The sequence below is a fragment of the Bos javanicus genome, chromosome 9, assembly GCF_032452875.1.
Source record: "Bos javanicus breed banteng chromosome 9, ARS-OSU_banteng_1.0, whole genome shotgun sequence".
NCBI lineage: Eukaryota > Metazoa > Chordata > Mammalia > Artiodactyla > Bovidae > Bos > Bos javanicus.
The window spans coordinates 97,962,244-97,983,446 of NC_083876.1; the positions used below are offsets into that span (position 1 = coordinate 97,962,244).

At 39.8% G+C, this 21,203-nt stretch overlaps 1 protein-coding gene and 1 non-coding gene across 7 annotated transcripts in view; one reads left to right on the forward strand and one right to left on the reverse strand.

Annotated features, from left to right (window-relative positions):
* PRKN (parkin RBR E3 ubiquitin protein ligase) overlaps nt 1–21,203 on the reverse strand; it is a 1,237,035-nt gene that overhangs the window by 993,965 nt on the left and 221,867 nt on the right. For all 6 annotated transcript variants that reach the window (XM_061428497.1, XM_061428495.1, XM_061428496.1 and 3 more), the window contains one exon: nt 5,200–5,363. In XM_061428497.1, the coding sequence (XP_061284481.1) occupies nt 5,200–5,363 (164 nt within the window). The remainder of the gene's footprint in view (nt 1–5,199; nt 5,364–21,203) is intronic.
* TRNAC-ACA (transfer RNA cysteine (anticodon ACA)) lies at nt 2,240–2,311 on the forward strand. The gene has a single exon. It is a non-coding gene; the product is annotated as a tRNA-Cys (tRNA).

Here is a 21,203-nt window from a genome sequence, read left to right on the forward strand (position 1 = left end):
TCAGATGAAATTAATACCAGCATCAGTACACTGAGTCAATCAGATGTATCTCCTCAATGCACATGGACCCCATTCGCTCAGTTTAAGGTCTGAAGAAAACATCTGACCCTCCCACAAGTAAGAGGGAATTCCTCTTGCCCAATGGCCATCTAGCTGGGACATGGTTTGTTTTGTTTTGTTTTGTTTTTGGCGAGGGGGTGGGGTGGTGGACAGCCTTTGGCTTGAACTGAAGCATTAGCTCTTCCTGAGTTGCAGGCCTACCAGCCTTCATACAGGAACACCTCCATCACCTCTTCAGTTTACAGGTCCTCAGACTCTGAATGAAACTTAAGTTTGCTGACAGATACAGATTTAGGGACTTGTCAGCCTCCAAATCTGTGCAACCAATTCTTTGTTATCTATCTACCTATCTATTTTGTCTCTCTGGAGATCTCTAACTAATACACTTGGTTAATAACCTATACTGATAATATTAATAATAATAAAGCTCATGTGAATACAGTGAATTCTGCTCAAACAAAAATGTTATCTAAATTCTCAAGTCCCTGTAATTTAACGGTTAGTCTAACTGAAAATTTTATCAGTTTTGGCATATACAGCTATGTTAGAACCTTAATTTCCATGTATAATTTTGAGTAATAAATTGATGATTATGTAAAGGTGATTCAGGGATTCTTGATACGCAATGTGTTAGAACTGGAGGATAGGAGAAAGGGTGACATTTGAATAGTCCCTGAATACTCTGTTACAAGAACCGACAAAGAAAAAAATATCAGTTCACTGGGAATAATATGTCAAACACCAATATTTTATATTACATACTTGTCAGCATAAGGAAAATAATAAAAACATGGACAGAACCACTGTTTATGAAGTAGGAAAAATGTATAGGTCTTTCCAATTTACTTCTAACAAATAGAGTATGTGGCAGATATCTGCTTTATAAAAATACATTTTAAAAGCCATAATGTTGTGATGAATCTTTGCTGAACAGCACAGCCATAGGTGTCTATTTTTAGTAAATATCTGAGGAATAGTCGTCTTTGTAAGTTTTCTGAATTCAAATTCTACTATTCTAAGTAAAGCCTGTAAATGTGAAGGTCAAACATCTATTTATAAACTCCACAAAGTTCTTTTCAGTTAAAATGTATAAATATTACACACACACATTTTACTACCCCAGTAAAATATACATCCTATTATCATTGCCTTAACTGTTTAAATCATTGCAAATATACTCATCATAATTCATGATGAAGAGTTGTCACATTATTTAAGGTGATCACTTAGACCCTGATAATAATAAACAATAATAACAACTATGATAGTGATGATGCTAATAAATGCTACTATATAGACAGTGTTTACTATATGTCATACTCTGCTCTAAGAGTTTTACATAAATTAACTTAGTCCTCACAAAATCCCAATGAGAGAGGTATTATTATTAATTCAGTTTTACAAATGAGTAAACTGAAGTAGGACAAAGGCTAATAGAGTTTTGTCAAGAGAATATACTGGTCATAGGAATCACCCTCTCCCAACAACACAAGAGAAGATTCTACACATGGACATTACCAGATGGTCAATACCGAAATCAGATTTATTACATTCTTTGCAGCCAAAGATGGAGGAGCTCTACATAGTCAGCAAAAACAAGACCGGGAAATGACTGTGGCTCAGATCACCAGCTTCAATTGAAGAAAGTGGAGAAAACCACAAAGCCATTCAGGTATGACCCAAATCAAATCCCTTACAATTATACAGTGGAAGTGAGAAATAGAGTCAGGAATTAGATCCGATAGACAGAGTGCCTGAAGAACTATGGACGGAAGTTCATAACATCATACAGGAGGTGGTGACCAAAATCATCCCAAAGAAAAAGAAATACAAGAAGGCAAAACAGTTGTCTGAGGAGGACTTACAAACAGCTGAGAAAAGAAGAGAAGTGAAAGGCAAAGGAGAAAATGAAAGATATACCCATCTGAATGCAGAGCTCCAGAGAATAGCAAAGAGGGATAAGAAAGCCTTCCTCAGTGATCAATGCAAACAAATAGAGGAAAACAACAGAATGGGAAAGACTAGAGATCTCTTCAAGAAAATTGGACACACCAAGAGATACTTCATGCAAACTGAAACACAGAGGCCATATTCTCTAAGTATATTAGATACCGTTTAAAAAATTATTTTGCCTTAATTTGTAATATTAAAAACTAGATGCTCCCTATATATGTTGGCTTCCCTGGTGGCTCAGATGGTAAAGCGTCTGCCTACAATGCGGGAGACCCAGGTTCAATCCCTGGGTTGGGAAGCTCTCCTGGAGAAGGAAATGGCACCCCACTCCAGTACTCTTGCCTGGAAAATCTCATGGATGGAGGAGCCTGGTGGGCTACAGTCCATGGGGTTGCAAAGAGTCGGACACGATCATCTAGACACTTAGAAATGAATACACAACATCACAGAAAAAGCCTATGACATAATGTTAAGGGAAAGAAATTCACTACATAAAATTGCATTTTCACACTGATTACAACCGTATCAAAGTCAGCCATGCACACAGTCAAGGGCTGTGAAAGGAACAACACAGCGCGGGAACTGCTGCTCCTCCATGAACTCCCTGTCTCCCCTTCCCCTTGATGACCAGATGAGCTGTGCCTGTGACAAAGGCCCGTGATTCATGCTGAATCCATGCAAGCTGGCTTTCTCCAACTACAGTCCTGGACCGAAGGTCCCTGAGTCACCACCACTGTCACCAAGTCCAAAGGCTCTTTTCTTCCTCATCCTCCGTGTTTTCACAGCACATGCATTCTTTACTAGTAATTTTCTTTCCCAAATTATCTATGAACATGTCAGTTGGATGGACAATGCCTCCTATACCGGCTCCTCTCCTGTTACCCAAGGAACTGCTTGTGCCGTACACTCTGCACCTTGGCAACTGAATCTGTTCCAGTTACTGCAGTACTTCCCCGACGCAGAGAGTCCTCAAACATAAAGCAAGCCCTGAGCTCCACACCTCCACATGACCATGTGTCAGCATCTCCCCCTGGCATTAACTCTTGTAATCTGTGAAACTCCTGCCAGTGATGAAACAGGATCTCCAGACTCGCATTTCCCTCCAGGGCATCTTATTTTGTTCTCCATCTCCTCTCACGAAACCTCAGTGTCACACGGGTCAAAGCTTTGTAAATTACAGCTCCCAATTCCCTTGTCACCCACCTTCACATCTCCTCTAGGTTCTACAGGAATAGGACCCTATGCTTGCTCCCACACACCTCTCACGCTCATTCTTATCTCCAGAATCCCACTTGAGTTTCAACTCACCCAGAAGTCTTTATTGGTGACTTTCACTCAGCTGTTTCTCCTACACCTTTAAAATTTCGTAATACTTATATTTCAGTTTTCATATGGCAGTTACCGTGTTTGACATATTTATGTTATAGCTATTAGTTTGAGCCACATGAAATCGCTGATATTTTTAACCTATGTAGTTCAATTTAGTATTATTGTTGATTTTAGAGGGCCTAAGTAAACAGCAGTCTCTAAGAAAACAGCAGTGGGTACTGCCTTTCTTTGGGATCCCCTCAGAAGCCCAGAATACTGTAAGTGTTTGTTAAAATCAAGAATCTTAATGAATCCATCCAGATACCTACATTTGTATCTATCCATTTGTATAAATCAATTGTCTATAGTAATCGGTATAACCTATCCCCTCCAGTGGTACAGGTGAGAAACTTTAGAACCTGAAAACTTTGGGTAACATAAAATATTTTGGTTCAAGAAGTTGTTTTAAAATAATTTATGATGGGAACATTCTTGGCTTTAGAGTTTGGCAGGTACAGTAAAAAAAAGCTTTCTAGTTGATTGAAAAAAAAAAAAAAAAACACCAAAACACTTTTCAGCACAGGTACTTGCCTTATAAAAATAAATTGCCTAAAAGCAAAGCACAGCACCCTGTGTGCACAGTGAGCCTAGCAGACTGCTGTCAGAGAAGAGATGCTGGAGAAGGAGGGGGCAATTCACATTTCCATAGCGTCTCTCTTACAGCCAGATCTGAAACCCTTTCGCAAAGCAGTAAATATCATCACCAGAAAGAGACAGCGATAGGATGTCAATAAAGTAGGGACTCCGGGTAGAGACACAGCATCGCACCACCACCACTGTTCTCAAGAGCAGCCCCCCAAACAGCTGCAAGCAGAAATGAAACTCATCTGTGCTGGTGAAAAAAAGGGGATGGAGCGGGGAATGTGTTTGGGGTTCTTCAGGATCACCTGAACCGTCCACAGAAAGCAACTGGTTTTTCATACTTTCTCAGAGAATGACTTCAATCCGTATGGAGGCCTGTTTGCTGGCTTCCCCAACACAAAACAGGTCTCCACTCCCAGAGGAAGGCACTGCTCCCCAGTCGCCTACGCAGTTCACGCCTTCCCCTGCGGAAATACCAGCTGGGAATGAAGCCCCACCCCCACCCCATGAAAAGATACAGCGCTTTGATGCTATGAGGAGCCCCGAGGTGCCCTCAAAGCATCAGGGACAGGAAAGAAAAACACTGGCTGCACCCTCTCCAACATTTCAGCAGCCCATTCTGGGGAACATGTTACTGAAACTTGGAGAAATTAAACACACAGGTGGACGTCCGCGGTGCGTGCGTCTTCCTCCACCGCCGGCTGGGGCGCTGATGGGCAGGCAGCTCTCCAGTCTGCTCCCAAGGCCCTGAGCCCCAAAACCTCCTCCCATCCTGAGCTGCGGCGGCAGACCCGGGACCATCCTCCAGGGGTCAGAATTGGGTTACAGATCCCTCCCGGCACATGACTGAGCAGCCGGATCTGGGACAATTTCTGTGACTCCTTCATTAAGATTCAAGTGGAATAAGTACGGTAGAAATTGAACACACCCAGAAACGGTGCCTTGCTGCGGCTGTAGTCGGTAAACATTTATTCACTAAGCCCAGTCTGTGCTCTCTCTCTCTCTCTCTCCTCTCTCTCCCAGTCACAGTTGTTCTTCCGATCGGTACCTGCTTGCTGTTTTAATGCATAATTAAGAAGGTCAGAATTAATGAAGCGGTGTGGAGTAAAGTTCAAGGAATCCCTAGGCGCTATTTATTCTATTAGATCTCAGGCATGAATGTCAGCTTGGCAGCGCAAGCTGCATAAGCAATGGGGCAGGCCGCAGCCCAGGAGCCCTCCACCAAGGGAGACTCACCTGCACTGTCCAGTCATTCCTGAGCTCCTTCCCTGCGAAAATCACACACAGCTGGTCAGCTGGAACCCCCTGTCGCCTAGCAACCACCTCCTTGAGCTGGAAGATGCTGGTGTCAGAATCGACCTCCACTGGGAACCCGTGGTTAGAGTTGAACCTGACAAACACTGGCCAAAAAACAAAAAAGAAGCTTTAGTCAAAACCCTCAAATGGCAATTGCATTTAATCACAATCCTTAATGGCAATGCAACATTTCTGAATTGATTTGCCCCTCTCCTGCCCTTTGATAAGCAGTCTGCATTTTCTTTCACTTATAAAGCTTAAGGCTATGGAGCAACATTTGGATAAAAATGGAGTTATCCTATGGGATTTCCCTCTCATATATTAGTCAGTGACCCACAAACAAAATTGCATGCTCCCTTTGACATCCGTCCTGCAAAACAGGGGGGACTCAAGCAGAACACTTGCTTGATTGGAATTGTGAGATTCCCAAGAGTTTATCCAGGCGATTCAGCTCTGACAGCCTGTACAAACTCACAGGGCCTCTACAGCATCCCCCTTAATAAAAAATCAAAGGCATCGCGCTGGCACTCATGGTATAGCACTGGAAAGAAATCAAACCACTTTCTGAACTAGAGTGACGGCACGAGGTTGTGTCTAAGAGCCCGAGCCCTCATTGGTGGCCCCAGCCAAAAGGCTCCACGGGGTCTTACGGAAACATGTATTTGCCCCGTCTTTTGAAAGATACCATTTTTCTTGGAACCACTATTCTCCTCAAGGCCCAGGCTGGAGCCTTGCAGCCTCTCCCATGTCTTCTTGCTGCCAATGCCATCCACCTCCTCCAAGGCTCTTGCGTCTGTCCTTTCCGTTGCATTCCTCCAGTCACAGTGCTTATCAAATCACGTCTTGATTCTTGCAATAGCCTCCCAACTGAAGTCCTGTGTGTGTGTTCGTCGCTCAGTCGGGGCCAACACTTTGTGACCCCATGGACTGCAGGTCCCAGTGCAACCCACCAGACTCCTCTGCCCATGGAATTCTCCAGGCACGAATACTGGGGTGGGCTGCCATTCTCATCTCCAGGGAAGCTTCCCTGGCCCAGAGATCTAAGCCAGGTCGCCCACATTGCAGGCAGATTCTTTACCAACTGAGCCACCAGGGAAACGCAACTGAAGTCTTAATATTCTCCTTTCACTTTCAGAATGTCCTACATTGTTCAGCAAAGTAAACCTTATTCTAGAGCTCCACCGTGTCACAGCCCTCAAAAATTTTAAAGGCTTAAAGCTTTTAAACTAAATGCCCCCAAAACACAGACCACAGAAAACTCCTGCCCCTGCCTCTTACCTTCATTCAATGACACTCCCTTCCTCACGGCTGCCTGCTGAAAGCCCATTCACCCCAGGATCCATCTAAGACGTGACCTCCTCCCAGAGGCCACTCACTGTCAGCTGCGTCAGGACTGAGTTCACCTCTTTAGGATTCAGGGGCTGTTACTATGTACATCTTGTGAGGCTTGCCACAATTTCTCAGGGACGCAGTACAACACAGGAGATAAATACACCCTCCAAACTGAGAGGAACTAGTCGCCAATCCTATAGGTCCCTTATCAGCTTAGGGGACTAGGGTGAACATACTAACCTTCACTCTTTAACTCTCAGTTCCCTAATCTTCAAAATATTTATAAAGCACAGAGAGTGTTCTATGATACATTAATAATACTTATAGTGTTTACAACAATCCCACAATGACTTTTAAAAAATGGATATTTGTATATGTCTTCCTACCTTCTATGAAAGTTCATAAACTCCTCAAGGCCAGGCACTACAGTTAATTTTCTGCTGTATCTTCTTTAAATGGAGCATTAGCACTCAGTAGTTCTCAATATGTGAGATGATCCACCAAATAATAATCATAATTAAATAATATTTACAATACCAATAATAGTCAAGTAATTACTACGTGGTAGAAATTGTACCTTACATAGGCCATTTTTAAGCTTCCTAATGATCTGGTAAGGTCACTATTAGTATCCTTATTTAAAAGAAAAGTAAATGAAGGCCTTGACAATTGTAATCACTTTTCTGAGGACATTAGTTACTTTGTAATGGAATCACAATTTAAATTCACTTCAAACTACCTCTAAACGCTATTCCATTTCTCCTAAAGCACACTGCCTAAACTATTCTCAGAAGAAAAGTCCACATTCCTTTTCCTTTTGACTGTACGTGTGTGTGTGTGTGTGTGTGTAAAACACAACAGCAAAAAGTCTTTATACCATACATCAGACGGCCTCTGTACAGGTTAGCAGTAGAAATGAGATTGAAAGTAAAAGCTGCAGTCAAGTGCTAAGAGCAAAGAACAATGAACAATAGTTATAAGACACAGTGAGATACAAAAGATACCAAACTGAGGTTAAGTGCCAGAGATGCACTACAAGCGCAAAGACCTGACATATTTTACCAGCATAGAAAATATTTAGAAAGGGTAAGAACTGTGACAAAAGTGTCCCAAATAAAGAAAACTGATAAAAAAAAAAAAAATTACAGAGGAAAAGGTGTTTTTGATATACGTTAAAGTAGATGCCATGTGATGCTGTTGAAAGTGAGAGGAGGCAAAATAAAAATATATTGGAAGCCCTTGAAGTATATTCTTGGTATCCTTAGATCAGAGACCATAAGGCAACCAATTCATCAGAGAAGACATGGTGACCAAAAGCTATGGTCTGAGTTCCAAATTGATATTCTGGTAGTGTGAATAGATTTTTTTTTTTTTTTTTTGAAGTAAAAATGGGGAAGAAGCAGTCGAAAAACCATACAAAAGCTATTTTAAAAAGGGTTAAATAAATAAAATTCATTGAAAGAAGTAATCAGAGGAAACTCTGTAGCCTTAAATGCCAATATCAATATAAACAAAGACAAACGAAAAGGCTAGGAAAAGAACAGAAAGCAAGTGAAAGTAAAGTGCAAAAAAGCAAATAAACAAATTAATGCTGTATGTATATGTATGGCTGAGTCCCTTCACTGTTCACCTGAAACTCTTACAAGATTATTAATCAAATATACCCCAATATAATAATTTTTTAAAAAGGGAGAAATATTTAAGGAGATCTAAAGTTGCTGATTTTCTCTAGAGGTTCAAATCATGAGAATTCCACCCTAAGGAAAAGAATTATAAAGAAAACTAAAGGGGTAAAAAAAATCTGCAAAATAAATACTAGATAATTCTGTGGCACTAATGAAAACATTACTATCTAAAAGCCTTTTGTTTTCCTCATAAATAGAAAATTAAAGTTTGTGAGCCTAAACTCAACTTGGATAAATCATATCAATACTATATACATTAATATTGTTGAGCAACAATTCAGAAATAGACTATGAATTTATCATGGAAAGACTGATCAAGTACATAGCAGGTATTTGGTCAACTAAAATATTTGTTGAGTGAATTAAACAAAAGCACAGCTCAAGACAGACCACTACCATCAGTGTATAAATGGGATCAACACTTTTAGGGCAAGACAGTTCCTTCTCAAAAAAGAATGCCCTTATCGCATCTATAGGCTGTTCAGCTCCAGCTGCAGCCCAGTAAATACCAGGAGCATACTCTAATAATTGTGCCAACCAAAAGTAACCCTACATATCTCTGAATGTCCCTTGGTAAGGCAGTTTCTTCTTTACCTTTAAGAAACATCACTCTAGTATCACCAGCCCCAAGCAGACACAACTTGTCCTCTGATTCCCTTCCACTCCTTATCCCACATCTATGCTCAGAAAAATCTACTGTGAACTTCTTATTGTTGTTAACTCTCCATTTCTTTCCATTGCATTCTTTAACGAACCTACTCTTGAAGTCTTAAAGACTGCTCTTGGTATGACCTCCATATTTTCAATCAATGGTTGCTTTTCTATGTTTTTCATATTTGGCCATTTGGGAATAATCAGCAATAATTAGCCCTTGATCTAATAGCACTTTTCACTCTTCTCTAAGCATCTGCCACTAAGTCCTCCTGGTTTCCTTCTACAACACAGGACATACTTTCTTACTGATTTCAGAGTGCCCAGGGTTCTGCTTGATCTCTTCTTTTCTGACTGCCCACCTAGGGTTGCATTATCCAAGCTGCATGTCTTATAATTTTTGGGTAATTTAATGTATTAATATGGGAAATTTTCATTCACCATGATTTTTACTTTATCTTATTTTAAAATTCAACTCTCTCACAACCTTCTACGTCAGATAATTCTCAGAACAATATGAGTCCATAGTTATCTAATTCTTAGGACCAATTGCTATGTTCCTAAAGCTATAGAATTGGCTCACAAAAACTCTATTGAACATGTACTTAACAACTTCTATGAGAATCTCAAAATACTTACATAAAGGTGAAATTAACCTCCCACAAATCACATAGTATATCTTCAGTATTCATAACATCAAATTTGTTAATACTCCTTATTTCTTGCTGTCATAATTTAAAACATTTTTAAAAACGCTGCAGCATATTAGGCATTTTTCATAGGACTCTGCTAGTGAAAAAATTTAACACACTTCCTAGATGAATGAGTTTCCAAATTGGGTATTTTATTGTATGCTCTAAACTTGAACTTTAATTACTTTTTTCTTAAATTGAGAAAAACACAAAGTATGATTCAACAAGAACATCTACAGTGTAGGATTAAAGTACATAGGAGATGAAAGTCTGACCAGCACTTGAAAACTGTAGATATTTTAAGAAAAAAGTAAACACTTATTTTGAAAAAGAGCCACTATTATAATCTGACGAACACGTGGGGAGGAGGGGAAAGTAACAAATGCAAAATCAACAATTAAGGGATAGGAAGCACTTGCTATTTGATCATAAAGGTGACTTCTAAGTTCAAAGGAAAATGTTAGAAGAAAGCTAACTGCAACATTTACTAAAGTTACCCCTTCTACACAACAGATATAAAGAATAACAACAACAAATGCATTGAGGTAAGGATCAGGCATAGATGCACCCAATTTCCCTAAAAGAACCAACTGTGAATCTACTCTCTGGCTCTTAAGGCCCTAACTTCAACTGACAATGGAAACACAGGCCTCCACTGGAGAACGAAGCCTTAAATCGTGATGCTGAACTTGCATCAAGCAGAGCTGAGAACTGTGGTTAACTATGGGACCCATCCAGGCTTTAGTCACAGATCAAACTCAACTGGCAGAAATCCCCTATTTGGGCCATGATGACCTCCCCCTGCCCCTTATTTTGTAGCCCATCATTCAAAGTGTTGCACATTAGGGAAATGAACAAGATTTTGTGAGAGAGAAGCTCTAGGAAATAGCACCATGAAAACAACCATTTTATTAACCATCAGAATGACACGATTGCAAAATTATCTGCTTGCTGCAGAGGATAGATTTTGACTTCGACAATTTCCTTTAAAAAATAAAAGTCAAATAATGTCACTGTTTTGAGTCCTACTCTTTTCTAATATAATTTAGTCTACAGTAATCTAGTCCTATAACCAATGAGTACTGGTGAAGAACAAATCTCTAGAAGTATATAGCATTTTTGGAACCACAGTTCAATGTTAAGTGATTTATGTACAAAAACTTTTATTGGATTCTTACAGGATCCAGAATATTGTTACTATTTTAAGGCTATTATTTATATCATATAACTTAAAACATTCAGAAAACCCAAGATTATGGCATCTGGTCCCATTACTTCACTGCAAATAGATGGGGAAACAATGGAAACAGTGAGAGATTTTATCTTTTGGGGCTTCAGAATCACTGCAGATGGTGACTGCAGCCATGAAAAGACACTTGCGCCTTGGAAGAAAAGTTATGACCAATCTAGAGAGCATATAAAAAGCAGAGACATTACTTTGCCAAAGCTATGGTTTATCCAGTAGTCATGTATGGATGTGAGAGTTGGACTATAAAGAAAGCTGAGTGCCGAAGAATTGATGCTTTTGGACTGTGGTGTTGAAAAAGACTCTTGAGAGTCCCTTGGACTGCAAGGAGATCCAACGAGTCAATCGTAAAGGAAATTAGTCCTGAATATTCATTGGGAGGACTGATGGTGAAGCTGAAATTGCAATACTTTTGCGACCTGATGCAAAGAGCTGACTCATTTGAAAAGACCCTGACTCTAGGAAAGATTGAAGGTGAGAGAAGGGGACAACAGAAGATGAGGTGGTTGGATGGCATCACCAACTCGACAGACATGATGAGCTTGAGTAAATCCAGGAGTTCGTGATGGACAGGGAGGCCTGGTGTGCTGCAGTCCATGGGGTCACAAAGAGTCGGACCTGACTGAACGAACTGAACTAAACTGAACTCTATTTTAAGTTCTTTCTGATCAGAAACTTCTTTTAGTCTCTTCATCCTCACTATCACAGTGTTAGACACAGGCCAGCATTTCTGCTTTTTGTAATGACTCAGGAACATGTCAGATCAATTCCCTGCAGAAAGTATGTGGACCTGAAGACACCGAAGAGTGAAAAGAAGGGAGACTCTGGTAGAGAGCACATGTCAGCAGAAGCAAAGGCAGGCAGGCTCACTTTCACAGCTCTTAGTTCACAGCCAGGTACAATCTGGATGGCATGAAGGGTTGCAGGTACTCTGGTGGCAAAAACTGTCTTTCTGGTGCAAAGAAGCAAAATCCTGAACCTGGAGAAACTTGCCTTTAAGAAGAGAACAGCAGGAAAAATCCCAGAAGGAAAAGAAGCATAAAGGGAATCTCCAACTCTGTCTACCCACATCTCTGACAGGTTCATGAACCACAAAGATGCATAACATACTCAAAGCATCTCGGCAAAGAGAAAGACCCGCTCAAAGAGATGGACTATAACACTCCATCCTTTCAGTGAGCACTTCAAATAGTGACTTCTTCCAGAGAGCACAGTGTGGGAAGAGGGAACAAGAGAAACCTCCTAGTGGAGAAACCCAAGAACAGCACTTTAGCCAGGTGATCAGGGTCAACATCAGCAGAGATAAGTCACACTGATACTGTGTACCCTTCATCTGATGGGATGACCATGGCTTTTTATCTCTGGGGTCTTCCTCTCAAAAACACAAAACCCCAGGCTAACCTTGAGAGGAGCATCAGATACATACCATTTGGGGAATAGTCTTAAACATACCTGACCATTAGCCCTCAAAACTTTCCAGGTCATCAAAAACCAGTCTGAGAAATTTTCACCATCTAGAGGGGCCTAAGGGGACATGGCAACTAAATGTAATATGACATCCTAGATGTCATTCTAGAAGAGAAAATGTCCCTGAGTCGATGATGCCATCCAACCATCTCATCGTCTGTCATTCCCTTCTTCTCCTGCCTTCAATCTTTCCCAGCATAAGTCTCTTCTTCACATCAGGTAGCCAAAGTACTGGAGTTTCTAGCTTCAGCATCAGTCCCTCCAATGAATACTCAGGACTGATTTCCTTTAGGATTGACTGCTTGGATCTCCTTGCTATCCAAGGGACTCTCAAGGGTCTTCTCCAACACGACAGTTCATAAGCATCAATTCTTCAGCACTCAGGTTCCTTTACAATCCAAGTCTCATATCCATACCTGAATACTGGAAAAACCATGAAAGTATGAAAGTGAAGTCATTCAGTCGTGTTTGACTCTTGGCGACCCCGTGGACTCCTCCGTCCGTGGGGTTCTCCAGGCAAGAATACTGGAGTAGGTTGCCATTTCCTTCTCCAGGAAAAAACATAGCTTTAACTAAGTGCCAGCTTGGCTTTAACCAGCCTGGCATTTCACATGATGTACTCTGCATATAAGTTAAATAAGCAAGGTGATAATATAGAGACTCTACGTACTTCTTTCCCAAATTCGAACCATGTTGTTCCATGTCTGCTTCTCACTGTTGCTTTTTAAACTGCATACAGATTTCTCAGGGGGCAGGTAAGGTGGTCTGATATTCCTATCTCTTAAAAAATTTTCCACATTTTGTTGCGGTTACCTCATCATTAAAAACAAGGGAGGCCAGAAGTAAAATTATAACATCTTTAAGGTTTTCACATTAAAAACAAAAGTACTGTTAAATAAAGAATTCTATATCCAGTAAAAATAATCTTTGGGAATAAAGGCAAAATAAAGATATTTTAAGATGTAAGAAAGGCTTCCCTGATAGCTCAGTTGGTAAAGAATCTGCCTGCAATACAGGATATCCCAGCTTGATTCCTTATTCAGGAAGATCTGCTGCAGAAGGGATATGCTACCAACTCCAGTAGTCTTGGGCTTCCCTTGTGGCTCAGCTGGTAAAAATCCGCCTACAATCCCAGAGTCCTGGGTTCGATCCCTGGGTTGGAAGATCCCCTGGAGAAGGCAAAGCCTACCCACTCCAGTATTCTAGCCTGGAGAATTCCATGGACTGTATAGTCCACGGGGTTGCAAAGAGTCAGACACTGACTTTTGCTTTTCAAGATGTAAGAAAACTAAGAAAATCTGTCACAAGCAGACTCACCCTATAAGAAATGCTAATAAAAACTTCATTTTAGAGGTTAATGATACCGGAGGGAAATGATGGTCCTTGTGAAAGTTTAAGAACAACAGAAATGCAAAAATATCTGAGTAAATACAGACGACAATATACAGGGATTTTGCTTTGTTCATCTTAATTTCCTTAATAACATAACAGATTATATGGACTTAATTAAGTCACATCCCCAAATTCATATTTTAAAGCCCTGTCACCCAATACAATGATATTTGGAGATGGAACCTTGTGGAGGTACTTGGGTTTACATAATAAGGTCATGAGAATGGGGCCGTCATGATGATATTTGTGTCCCTATCCTACCTCATGCAAAGAGTTGACTCGTTGGAAAAGACCCTGATGCTGGGAGGGATTGGGGGCAGGAGGAGAAGGGGACGACAGAGGATGAGATGGCTGGATGGCATCACTGACTCAATGGACATGAGTCTGAGTGAACTCCGGGAGTTGGTGATGGACAGGAGGCCTGGAGTGCTGCGATTCATGGGGTCACAAAGAGTCAGACATGCCTGAGCAACTGAACTGAACTGATCCTATAGGAAGAGGTGCCAGAATGTTTGCTTCCCCTCCTGCTACACAAGGGTGTGGGCAGATGGAGGTTGTCTGAGCCAGGAAGAAGGCCCATCCCAGAACCTAACCATGCCGGACCCTGATCTCAGACTTCAAGACTCCAGAACTGTGGAAAACTACATTTATATTATTTAAACTTTCCAAGCTAGTGGTAGTCTGTTATGGTGCTGAGCAAAGAAAACATTCAACACAGAAATTAAAAAGCTTCATGAGTGGTCCAAAGTATAAATACAATAACTATGACCAAAAAAAAAAAAAAAAACAGGGGATGGATAACAACCATTTCTTGTACATTTTGGGGGGAAACTGGTGCAATGTTAACAATATTGACTGTCAAAATTTAAGAATATGCATTAAAATTCTTGGAGTAAATTATAATGTTAAGTCAAAAAGCAAATAAAAATTACAGTGGAATTCTACAAAACATTGAATCCACTAGAATCAGAAATGAAGTAACAGAGGAGCAAAAATGGAAGAGTAAGTAGAAAACATATAATAAAATGACAGATTCAAATTCAATCATTTCAATAATTGCATTAAATTTGAATGAAATAAATACTATAATTAAAAGGCACAGGCTGTCAGATAGGAAAGAACAAGGTTTACGTAACGATGCACTCTTTACAAGAGCTGCGTTTTACAAACAGAGACAGAAATAGTTTGAAAGTTAATCAATTTTTAAAATGCAATTATTAACTCTTACCTAAAGCCCACCATATGGTTTTAAAATTTCAGTTACTACATCAATTGCACAATAGTAATTTTTTTTTTTTTTAAGTTACTTAATCGTGTCCGACTCTTTGCGACCCCATGGACTATACAGTTCATGGAATTCTCCAGGCCAGAATACTGGAGTGAGTAGCCTTTCCCTTCTCCAGGGGATCTTTCCAACCCAGGGATGGAACCCAAGTCTCCCACATTGCAGGTGAATTCTTTACCAGCTGACCTACAAGGGAAGTCCAAGAATACTGGAGTGGGTAGCCTAGCCCTCCTCCAGATATTCCCGACCCAGGAATCAAACCGGGGTCTCCTGCATTGCATGTGGATTCTTTACCAACTGAGCTATTAATGTTTAGTTGGTTAGAAAATTTTTATTCAGCAAGAAAGGTATTCCCAATGGAGTTGTATTTGACTGTGCTTTAGAGTACACTGTAATCGATCCAAAGTGACTTTAGGATACTGATAATGATATCTTATGTTTATATTGAGCTTTCAGTTTTCAAAGTGTTTTACAGACATTATCTCAGTTAATCTTCACAACAGCTGTGAATGATGATTGTGACAGCATTTACTACTCCTACTTTTAAGGTGAATAAACAGATGTATGAGAAGGAAAAGTGGTTTACCTGAGATTTAAAAGGAAAGAAGCAGGAACTAGAAGCGGTGTCCTGAGCCCCTCGCTACAAAGACTATATGTTACCCCGGGAGGTAAAAGGTAATCTCTACACCTCTGAACCCTCATGTAAGCTTACTTAAGACTGGTATGTTAGAAAACGTGTCTATGGCTGAGGTGTCATAATAGTTCTTAATAGTTCATAATAGTTCTTATCCTACTTTCTCTTCAAAATCAACATTTTCCCATTTTTAAAAAGAAAGTCAACCCACTCATTCTTTCCCAGTTTCACTCTGGTTTATTAGCACATGGTATCCAAAACAAAAAGGGTAACTTAAATTATTGGTGATTAAAAAGCTTCTTTTAACCATTAACTTACAATAGTGCTTGGCTTCTTATACAGTAGGGCTTCCCTGGTGGCTCAGACGGTAAAGAGTCTGCCTACAATGCGGGAGACCAGGGTCCGATCCCTGGGTTGGCAAGATCCCCTGGAAAAGAAATGGGAACCCACTCTAGTTGTCTTGCCTGGAAAATCCCATGGATGGAGGAGCTTAGTAGGCTACAGTCCATGGGGTGGCAAAGAGTCAGACATGACTGAGCAACTTCACTTCACTTCACTTCTTATACAGTAGAGTGAAAGTTGGCATTAACAATGGTTTATTTTAGGCATCTCAGACTATCATCTGGGTTAGGTTGGGTTGTTAGGAATTCAGATAAAGCAAAGAGGGACAAGATCTTCCACACCCTCAGTCTTGCCAAGAAGCAATTCCTTGAGTCTCAGGAGAGTAGAGATAAGACTGAGTTGAGTCTCAGGAGAGTAGACATAAGACTGTCATTTGTAATATTGGATTGTCCAAAAAAATTGCAGGGGTGGGGGCAGTTCTCCATAAGATCTGATGGAAAAAGACAAACATACTTTTTTGTCAATCCAATAAAAGTTGCTGCTGTTGCTGCTAAGTCGCTTCAGTCATGTCCGACTCTGTGCGACCCCATAGACTCTGCCTTATTTCAATTGGGAAATGAACTGCTGGCAAAGTTCTATTCCTTCCCTAACATCCAATCTTGTATCCATTCAACCACCCATCCAGTCATTCATTCACCTAACAAGCCAGCCAGGCAGCCATCCAGCCAGACAGTCACTTACCCACTGAGGTTTAAGAATTAAATAATAACAAAATGGCTACTGGGGGACATTGGTTTTTTCTGATAAATTCTTACTGACTGATCCAATAATAAGACTTGTTTTGCAAATCATGTCAAAAGGCAGGCATTTTCCTCAAATTAAACAAAATATATATGCAGCCCCAAGGCTTTGATAAAAACATATTTAAAAGATGTTTTTTATCTCAGAGATGTTTCAGAGTGACACAGAAAGAAATTTAAAACAAAAATAATCCATTTTTGTTTTTCATGGTAGTTAGGTTCTATAAAGTCACCACAAACACTAAATTAGTAGAATACTAACCCACAGCTCCTAAGAGAAATACAAAGTTAGGTTCCTGTGAGCTTCTCATCACAAAATTTTCACCAACCAATCAATACATAGCTTTTTTTTTTACGTGTGTCTCTGTTTAAAGACATCTAAGATACATAGCTGATTCATTAACACTGAACCATGGCCAGCAGCCATCAAACTCATATCCCAACAAAGCTTCTTTAACACATATAGTTTCTCCATAAAGCATGTCACATCAAGTAACTGCACCAATTTACATCCCCATCAATGATATACAAAGGTTCCCTTTTCTCCACATCCTCTCCAACATGGTACTTGTACATTTTTTCATGAGAGTCATTCTAACAGATATGAGGTGACACCTCACTGTGGTGTTAATTGCATCTCTCTTTTTGTTGTATAACATATTTTCATGTGAATATTAGCCACTAATTTTTAAGATGAAAAAATGAATATAATTAAATTATTTAAATTGAGTAAAAGAAATGTTTGAGAAAAGTAAATTTTAATTTTGAGAAAAGTAAATGTTTTTACTGTGAGCTAATATACCTCACTGATTTGTGCATTAAAAGCATTTAGGCTAATATATTTTAAAGTCAGCATCACATTACTTTTGAGTTAATACAGAAACAGACTTGGAAGAGTGTGTGGAACACAGTAGACATTCACCACATGATAGCATTAATAGTTTATGAGAATCACATCCTAGACGTCTCTGGTGGTCCACTGATTAAGACTCCGTGCATCCAGTGCAGGGGGGTGTGGGCTCTATCCCTGGTGGGGAAACTAAGATCCGCCATGCCACACTGTGTCACCAAAAAATAAAATAAATTTTTAAAAAATTGAATTAAAAAAAAAGAAATCATAATCCTATGTCTTCTATTGACTTAACACAAAACATAATTAACAATTAAACAAAATGGTCAATAAAAGGGAGTCTCTGTCCCACAGACCAAAACTTATACTGTAATTTTAATGTTAAACTTTAAATACAAAATTCCAATCGTGAGTGTATTTTCTAACTTCCCAGAAAAAACCTGTGGCAGCATCAGTCAACATATGCCAGGGCAGAGTGTGATTTAATATATAGAGCTCTCATGTCCGGTCGCCTTGGTGGACTCCCTTCTCACTCTTCCTTCATTTACCTTGCTCTGCTTTAGTGTCCTCAACAATGGAAACCACACTCGCGTCTACTATCCAGCGCTGTAGCAAGGATGAAATGGCAGACTACATGTATATTGTAAACAATCAGTAAATGTTTGTAGCTGCGAGTATTATTAATAGTAGCTATTAACGCAATAAAAAGCAACCCTATTTTCCAAAATAAATTGCAAAATGGCTTTCTGGTAATCATAAAAATGATGTTACATTCTTAAGTTCCCTTTGGATACATTTATTAAGATCTCTTAAAATCTCTCTATAGACGTGGAGAAATTGGAACTTCATACATGCCTGGTGTGAATGTAAAATGGTGCAGTCCCTGGAAAACAGTCAGGCAGTGCTTCAAACAATGAAACACACACAGTTACCATACAAGCCAGCGAGTCTGCTCCTACACATATACTCAAGAGAAAAGAAAATTTATTTCCATGTAGAAACTTATACACGGATGTTCATATCAGTCTCATTTTAATGACCAAAAGATGAATTAATGATGAATTTAGGCATACAGGTGGTAGGGTTTTCCTGGTGGCTCAGTGGCAAAGCATCCACCTGCCAATGTAGGAGATGTGGGTTCCAACCCCGGGTTGGGAAGATCCCCACGAGAAGACAATGGCAACCCACTCCAGTATTCTTGCCTGGGAAGTCCCTTGAACAGAGGAACCTAGCGGGCTACAGTCCCTGCTGCTGCTGCTAAGTTGCTTCAGTCATGCCTGACTCTGTGCGACCCCATAGACGGCAGCCCACCAGGCTCCCCCATCCCTGGGATTCTCCAGGCAAGAATACCGGAGTGGGTTGCCATTTCCTCCTCCAACACATGAAAGTAGGAAGTGAAAGTGAAGTCATTCAGTCATGTCCAACTCTTAGCGACCCCATGGACTGCAGCCCGCCAGGCTCCTCCGTCCATGGGATTTTCCAGGCAAGAGTACTGGAGTGGGGTGCCATTGCCTTCTCCGACAGTCCCTGAGTTGCAAAAAGTTGGATACAATCTAGCGACTAGACAACATATGCATATATGTAGTATATTCATACAATTAAATATTTAATGGTAATTTTTAAATTAGTATCCTTTTTAGGGTACTGATTCCAACTATAGATACAACATTAAGGAAACATAAATACTAAGTAAAAGAAGCCAGTTACAAAAGACCACAAGTTACATGATTCATTCATATTAAATGTCCAGAACAGGCTAATCTTTAGACAAAGAAAGTATATTAGTGGTTGACTAGGGTGGTATTCAGGGAGAAATGGGAGTTATGGCTAAAGGGTAGGGGTTTCTTTTAGGGGTGATGAAATCTAAAATAGATTGTGGTGATAGTTGCAGAACTCTGCAAAAATACTAAAAAAAATGGAAATATAGTTCGAGTGAAATTTTTATTATGTAAACTGTAACTCAGGAAAACTTTCTGCTCACATGCATGCATGCTAAGCCATTTCAGTCGTGTCCAACTCTTCATAACCCTATGGACCGTAGCACACTAGGCTCCTCTATCCATGGGATTCTCCAGATAAGAAGACTGGAGTGTATTGCCAGGGCCTCCTCCAGAGGCCCAGGGATCGAACCTGCCTCCTTTTATGTCTCCTGCACTGGTAGGTGTGTTCTTTACCACCTGCGCCACCTGGGAAACGCTATTAGTACTCTGGGAACAACCAAACAAGTGAATGTGCGTTCACTTAATTTTAGATGTCTTTCTTTCCTATTTTTATTCATCAGAGAAGCCTGCAGTTATGGAAAGAAACTTACAAATTTCACAAACATCATTTTTTGCATTCAGATGTTTGCTTTTACAATGTGGTAAAGCTTTGCTTTTAAATATCCTACAGTTGCTGTGCCTCAAAGTGCTTTCAGGACCCAGACTAGTGCTAATTGTATGAAAAAAAGGAGACATATATTTCAGAGTTAATACAGAAACTTAATTTGCTCAAATTATTAACACTGTTCTAATTTCCATATGCTCTAAAGTCAGTATGAGTAACACTTAGAACAAATTGCTAGTGACATTAAAATTCATTCGTACTTTCAACAAATATTTTCTTAATAAGTAACTATGTGCTAGGCACAGTGCTAGACACTGATGTCACAGAAATGAATTAAACATCCTAGGGGCAGATATGATCAAATACGATATATATGGGCCTGCACCAAGTAAAATATACTGAATGCCTTGAGAACAGAGAAGATGGGAGTGGTTAAAGGCAGAAGGAGTTCAAAATATTTCAGAGATAAAAACAAATTAATGACAGACACAGAAAAACCAAGTAAGGGATTTCCAAGTGGATATTTTCATTATTACAGAAGAAAGTCACAGTTCACTGATTACTTTTAGGAAAAAAGCAAGGTGTTTTCATTAGCCATGAGGATGTCAGTATTATAATGGATGACTCTCTGCAATAGTAAGTGATGAGAGAGCAGGAAGGGTCTTCGATAGTTTTGAGAAGTCTGGAGGCGTCCCTTCAAACTTTTAAAGGCTAAATTTTATATTGCACAAAAGAACAATCTTTTAATATTCAGACAGCATGTTAACTATCACACATTTAAAAAGGAATACGTCAAAATATCTACATGTTTATATTCTGAACTCTATGATATTCTGAAGGTTGTATCACGATTATGCACTTCATACCGGAGGCCAATATATGGTTAACAAATGTCTGTTGTTAATTAAACTGGGCATCAGATGTGTGACTGTACATGGCTTCTCACAAAGGACCTCTAATTCTACGATGTAGACTGATACAGAGTTAAGCCTTGACAACTCAAGAATTAGGGGTGTCAACCCTCTAAGCAGTAGAAAATCCACAAGAAACTTATGGTCAGCCTCCATATATGTAGTTCCTCAGTATCTGCGGCTCCTTGGTGTCCGAGGTTTTACATCTGCAGACTTAATCAACTGCAAATCATGTATCATTGCAGCATTTACTCTTGAAAAAAATTTACACATAAGTGGACCCACCTAGTTTCAAATCCATGTTGTTCAAGGGTTAACTGTAACTATCAAAA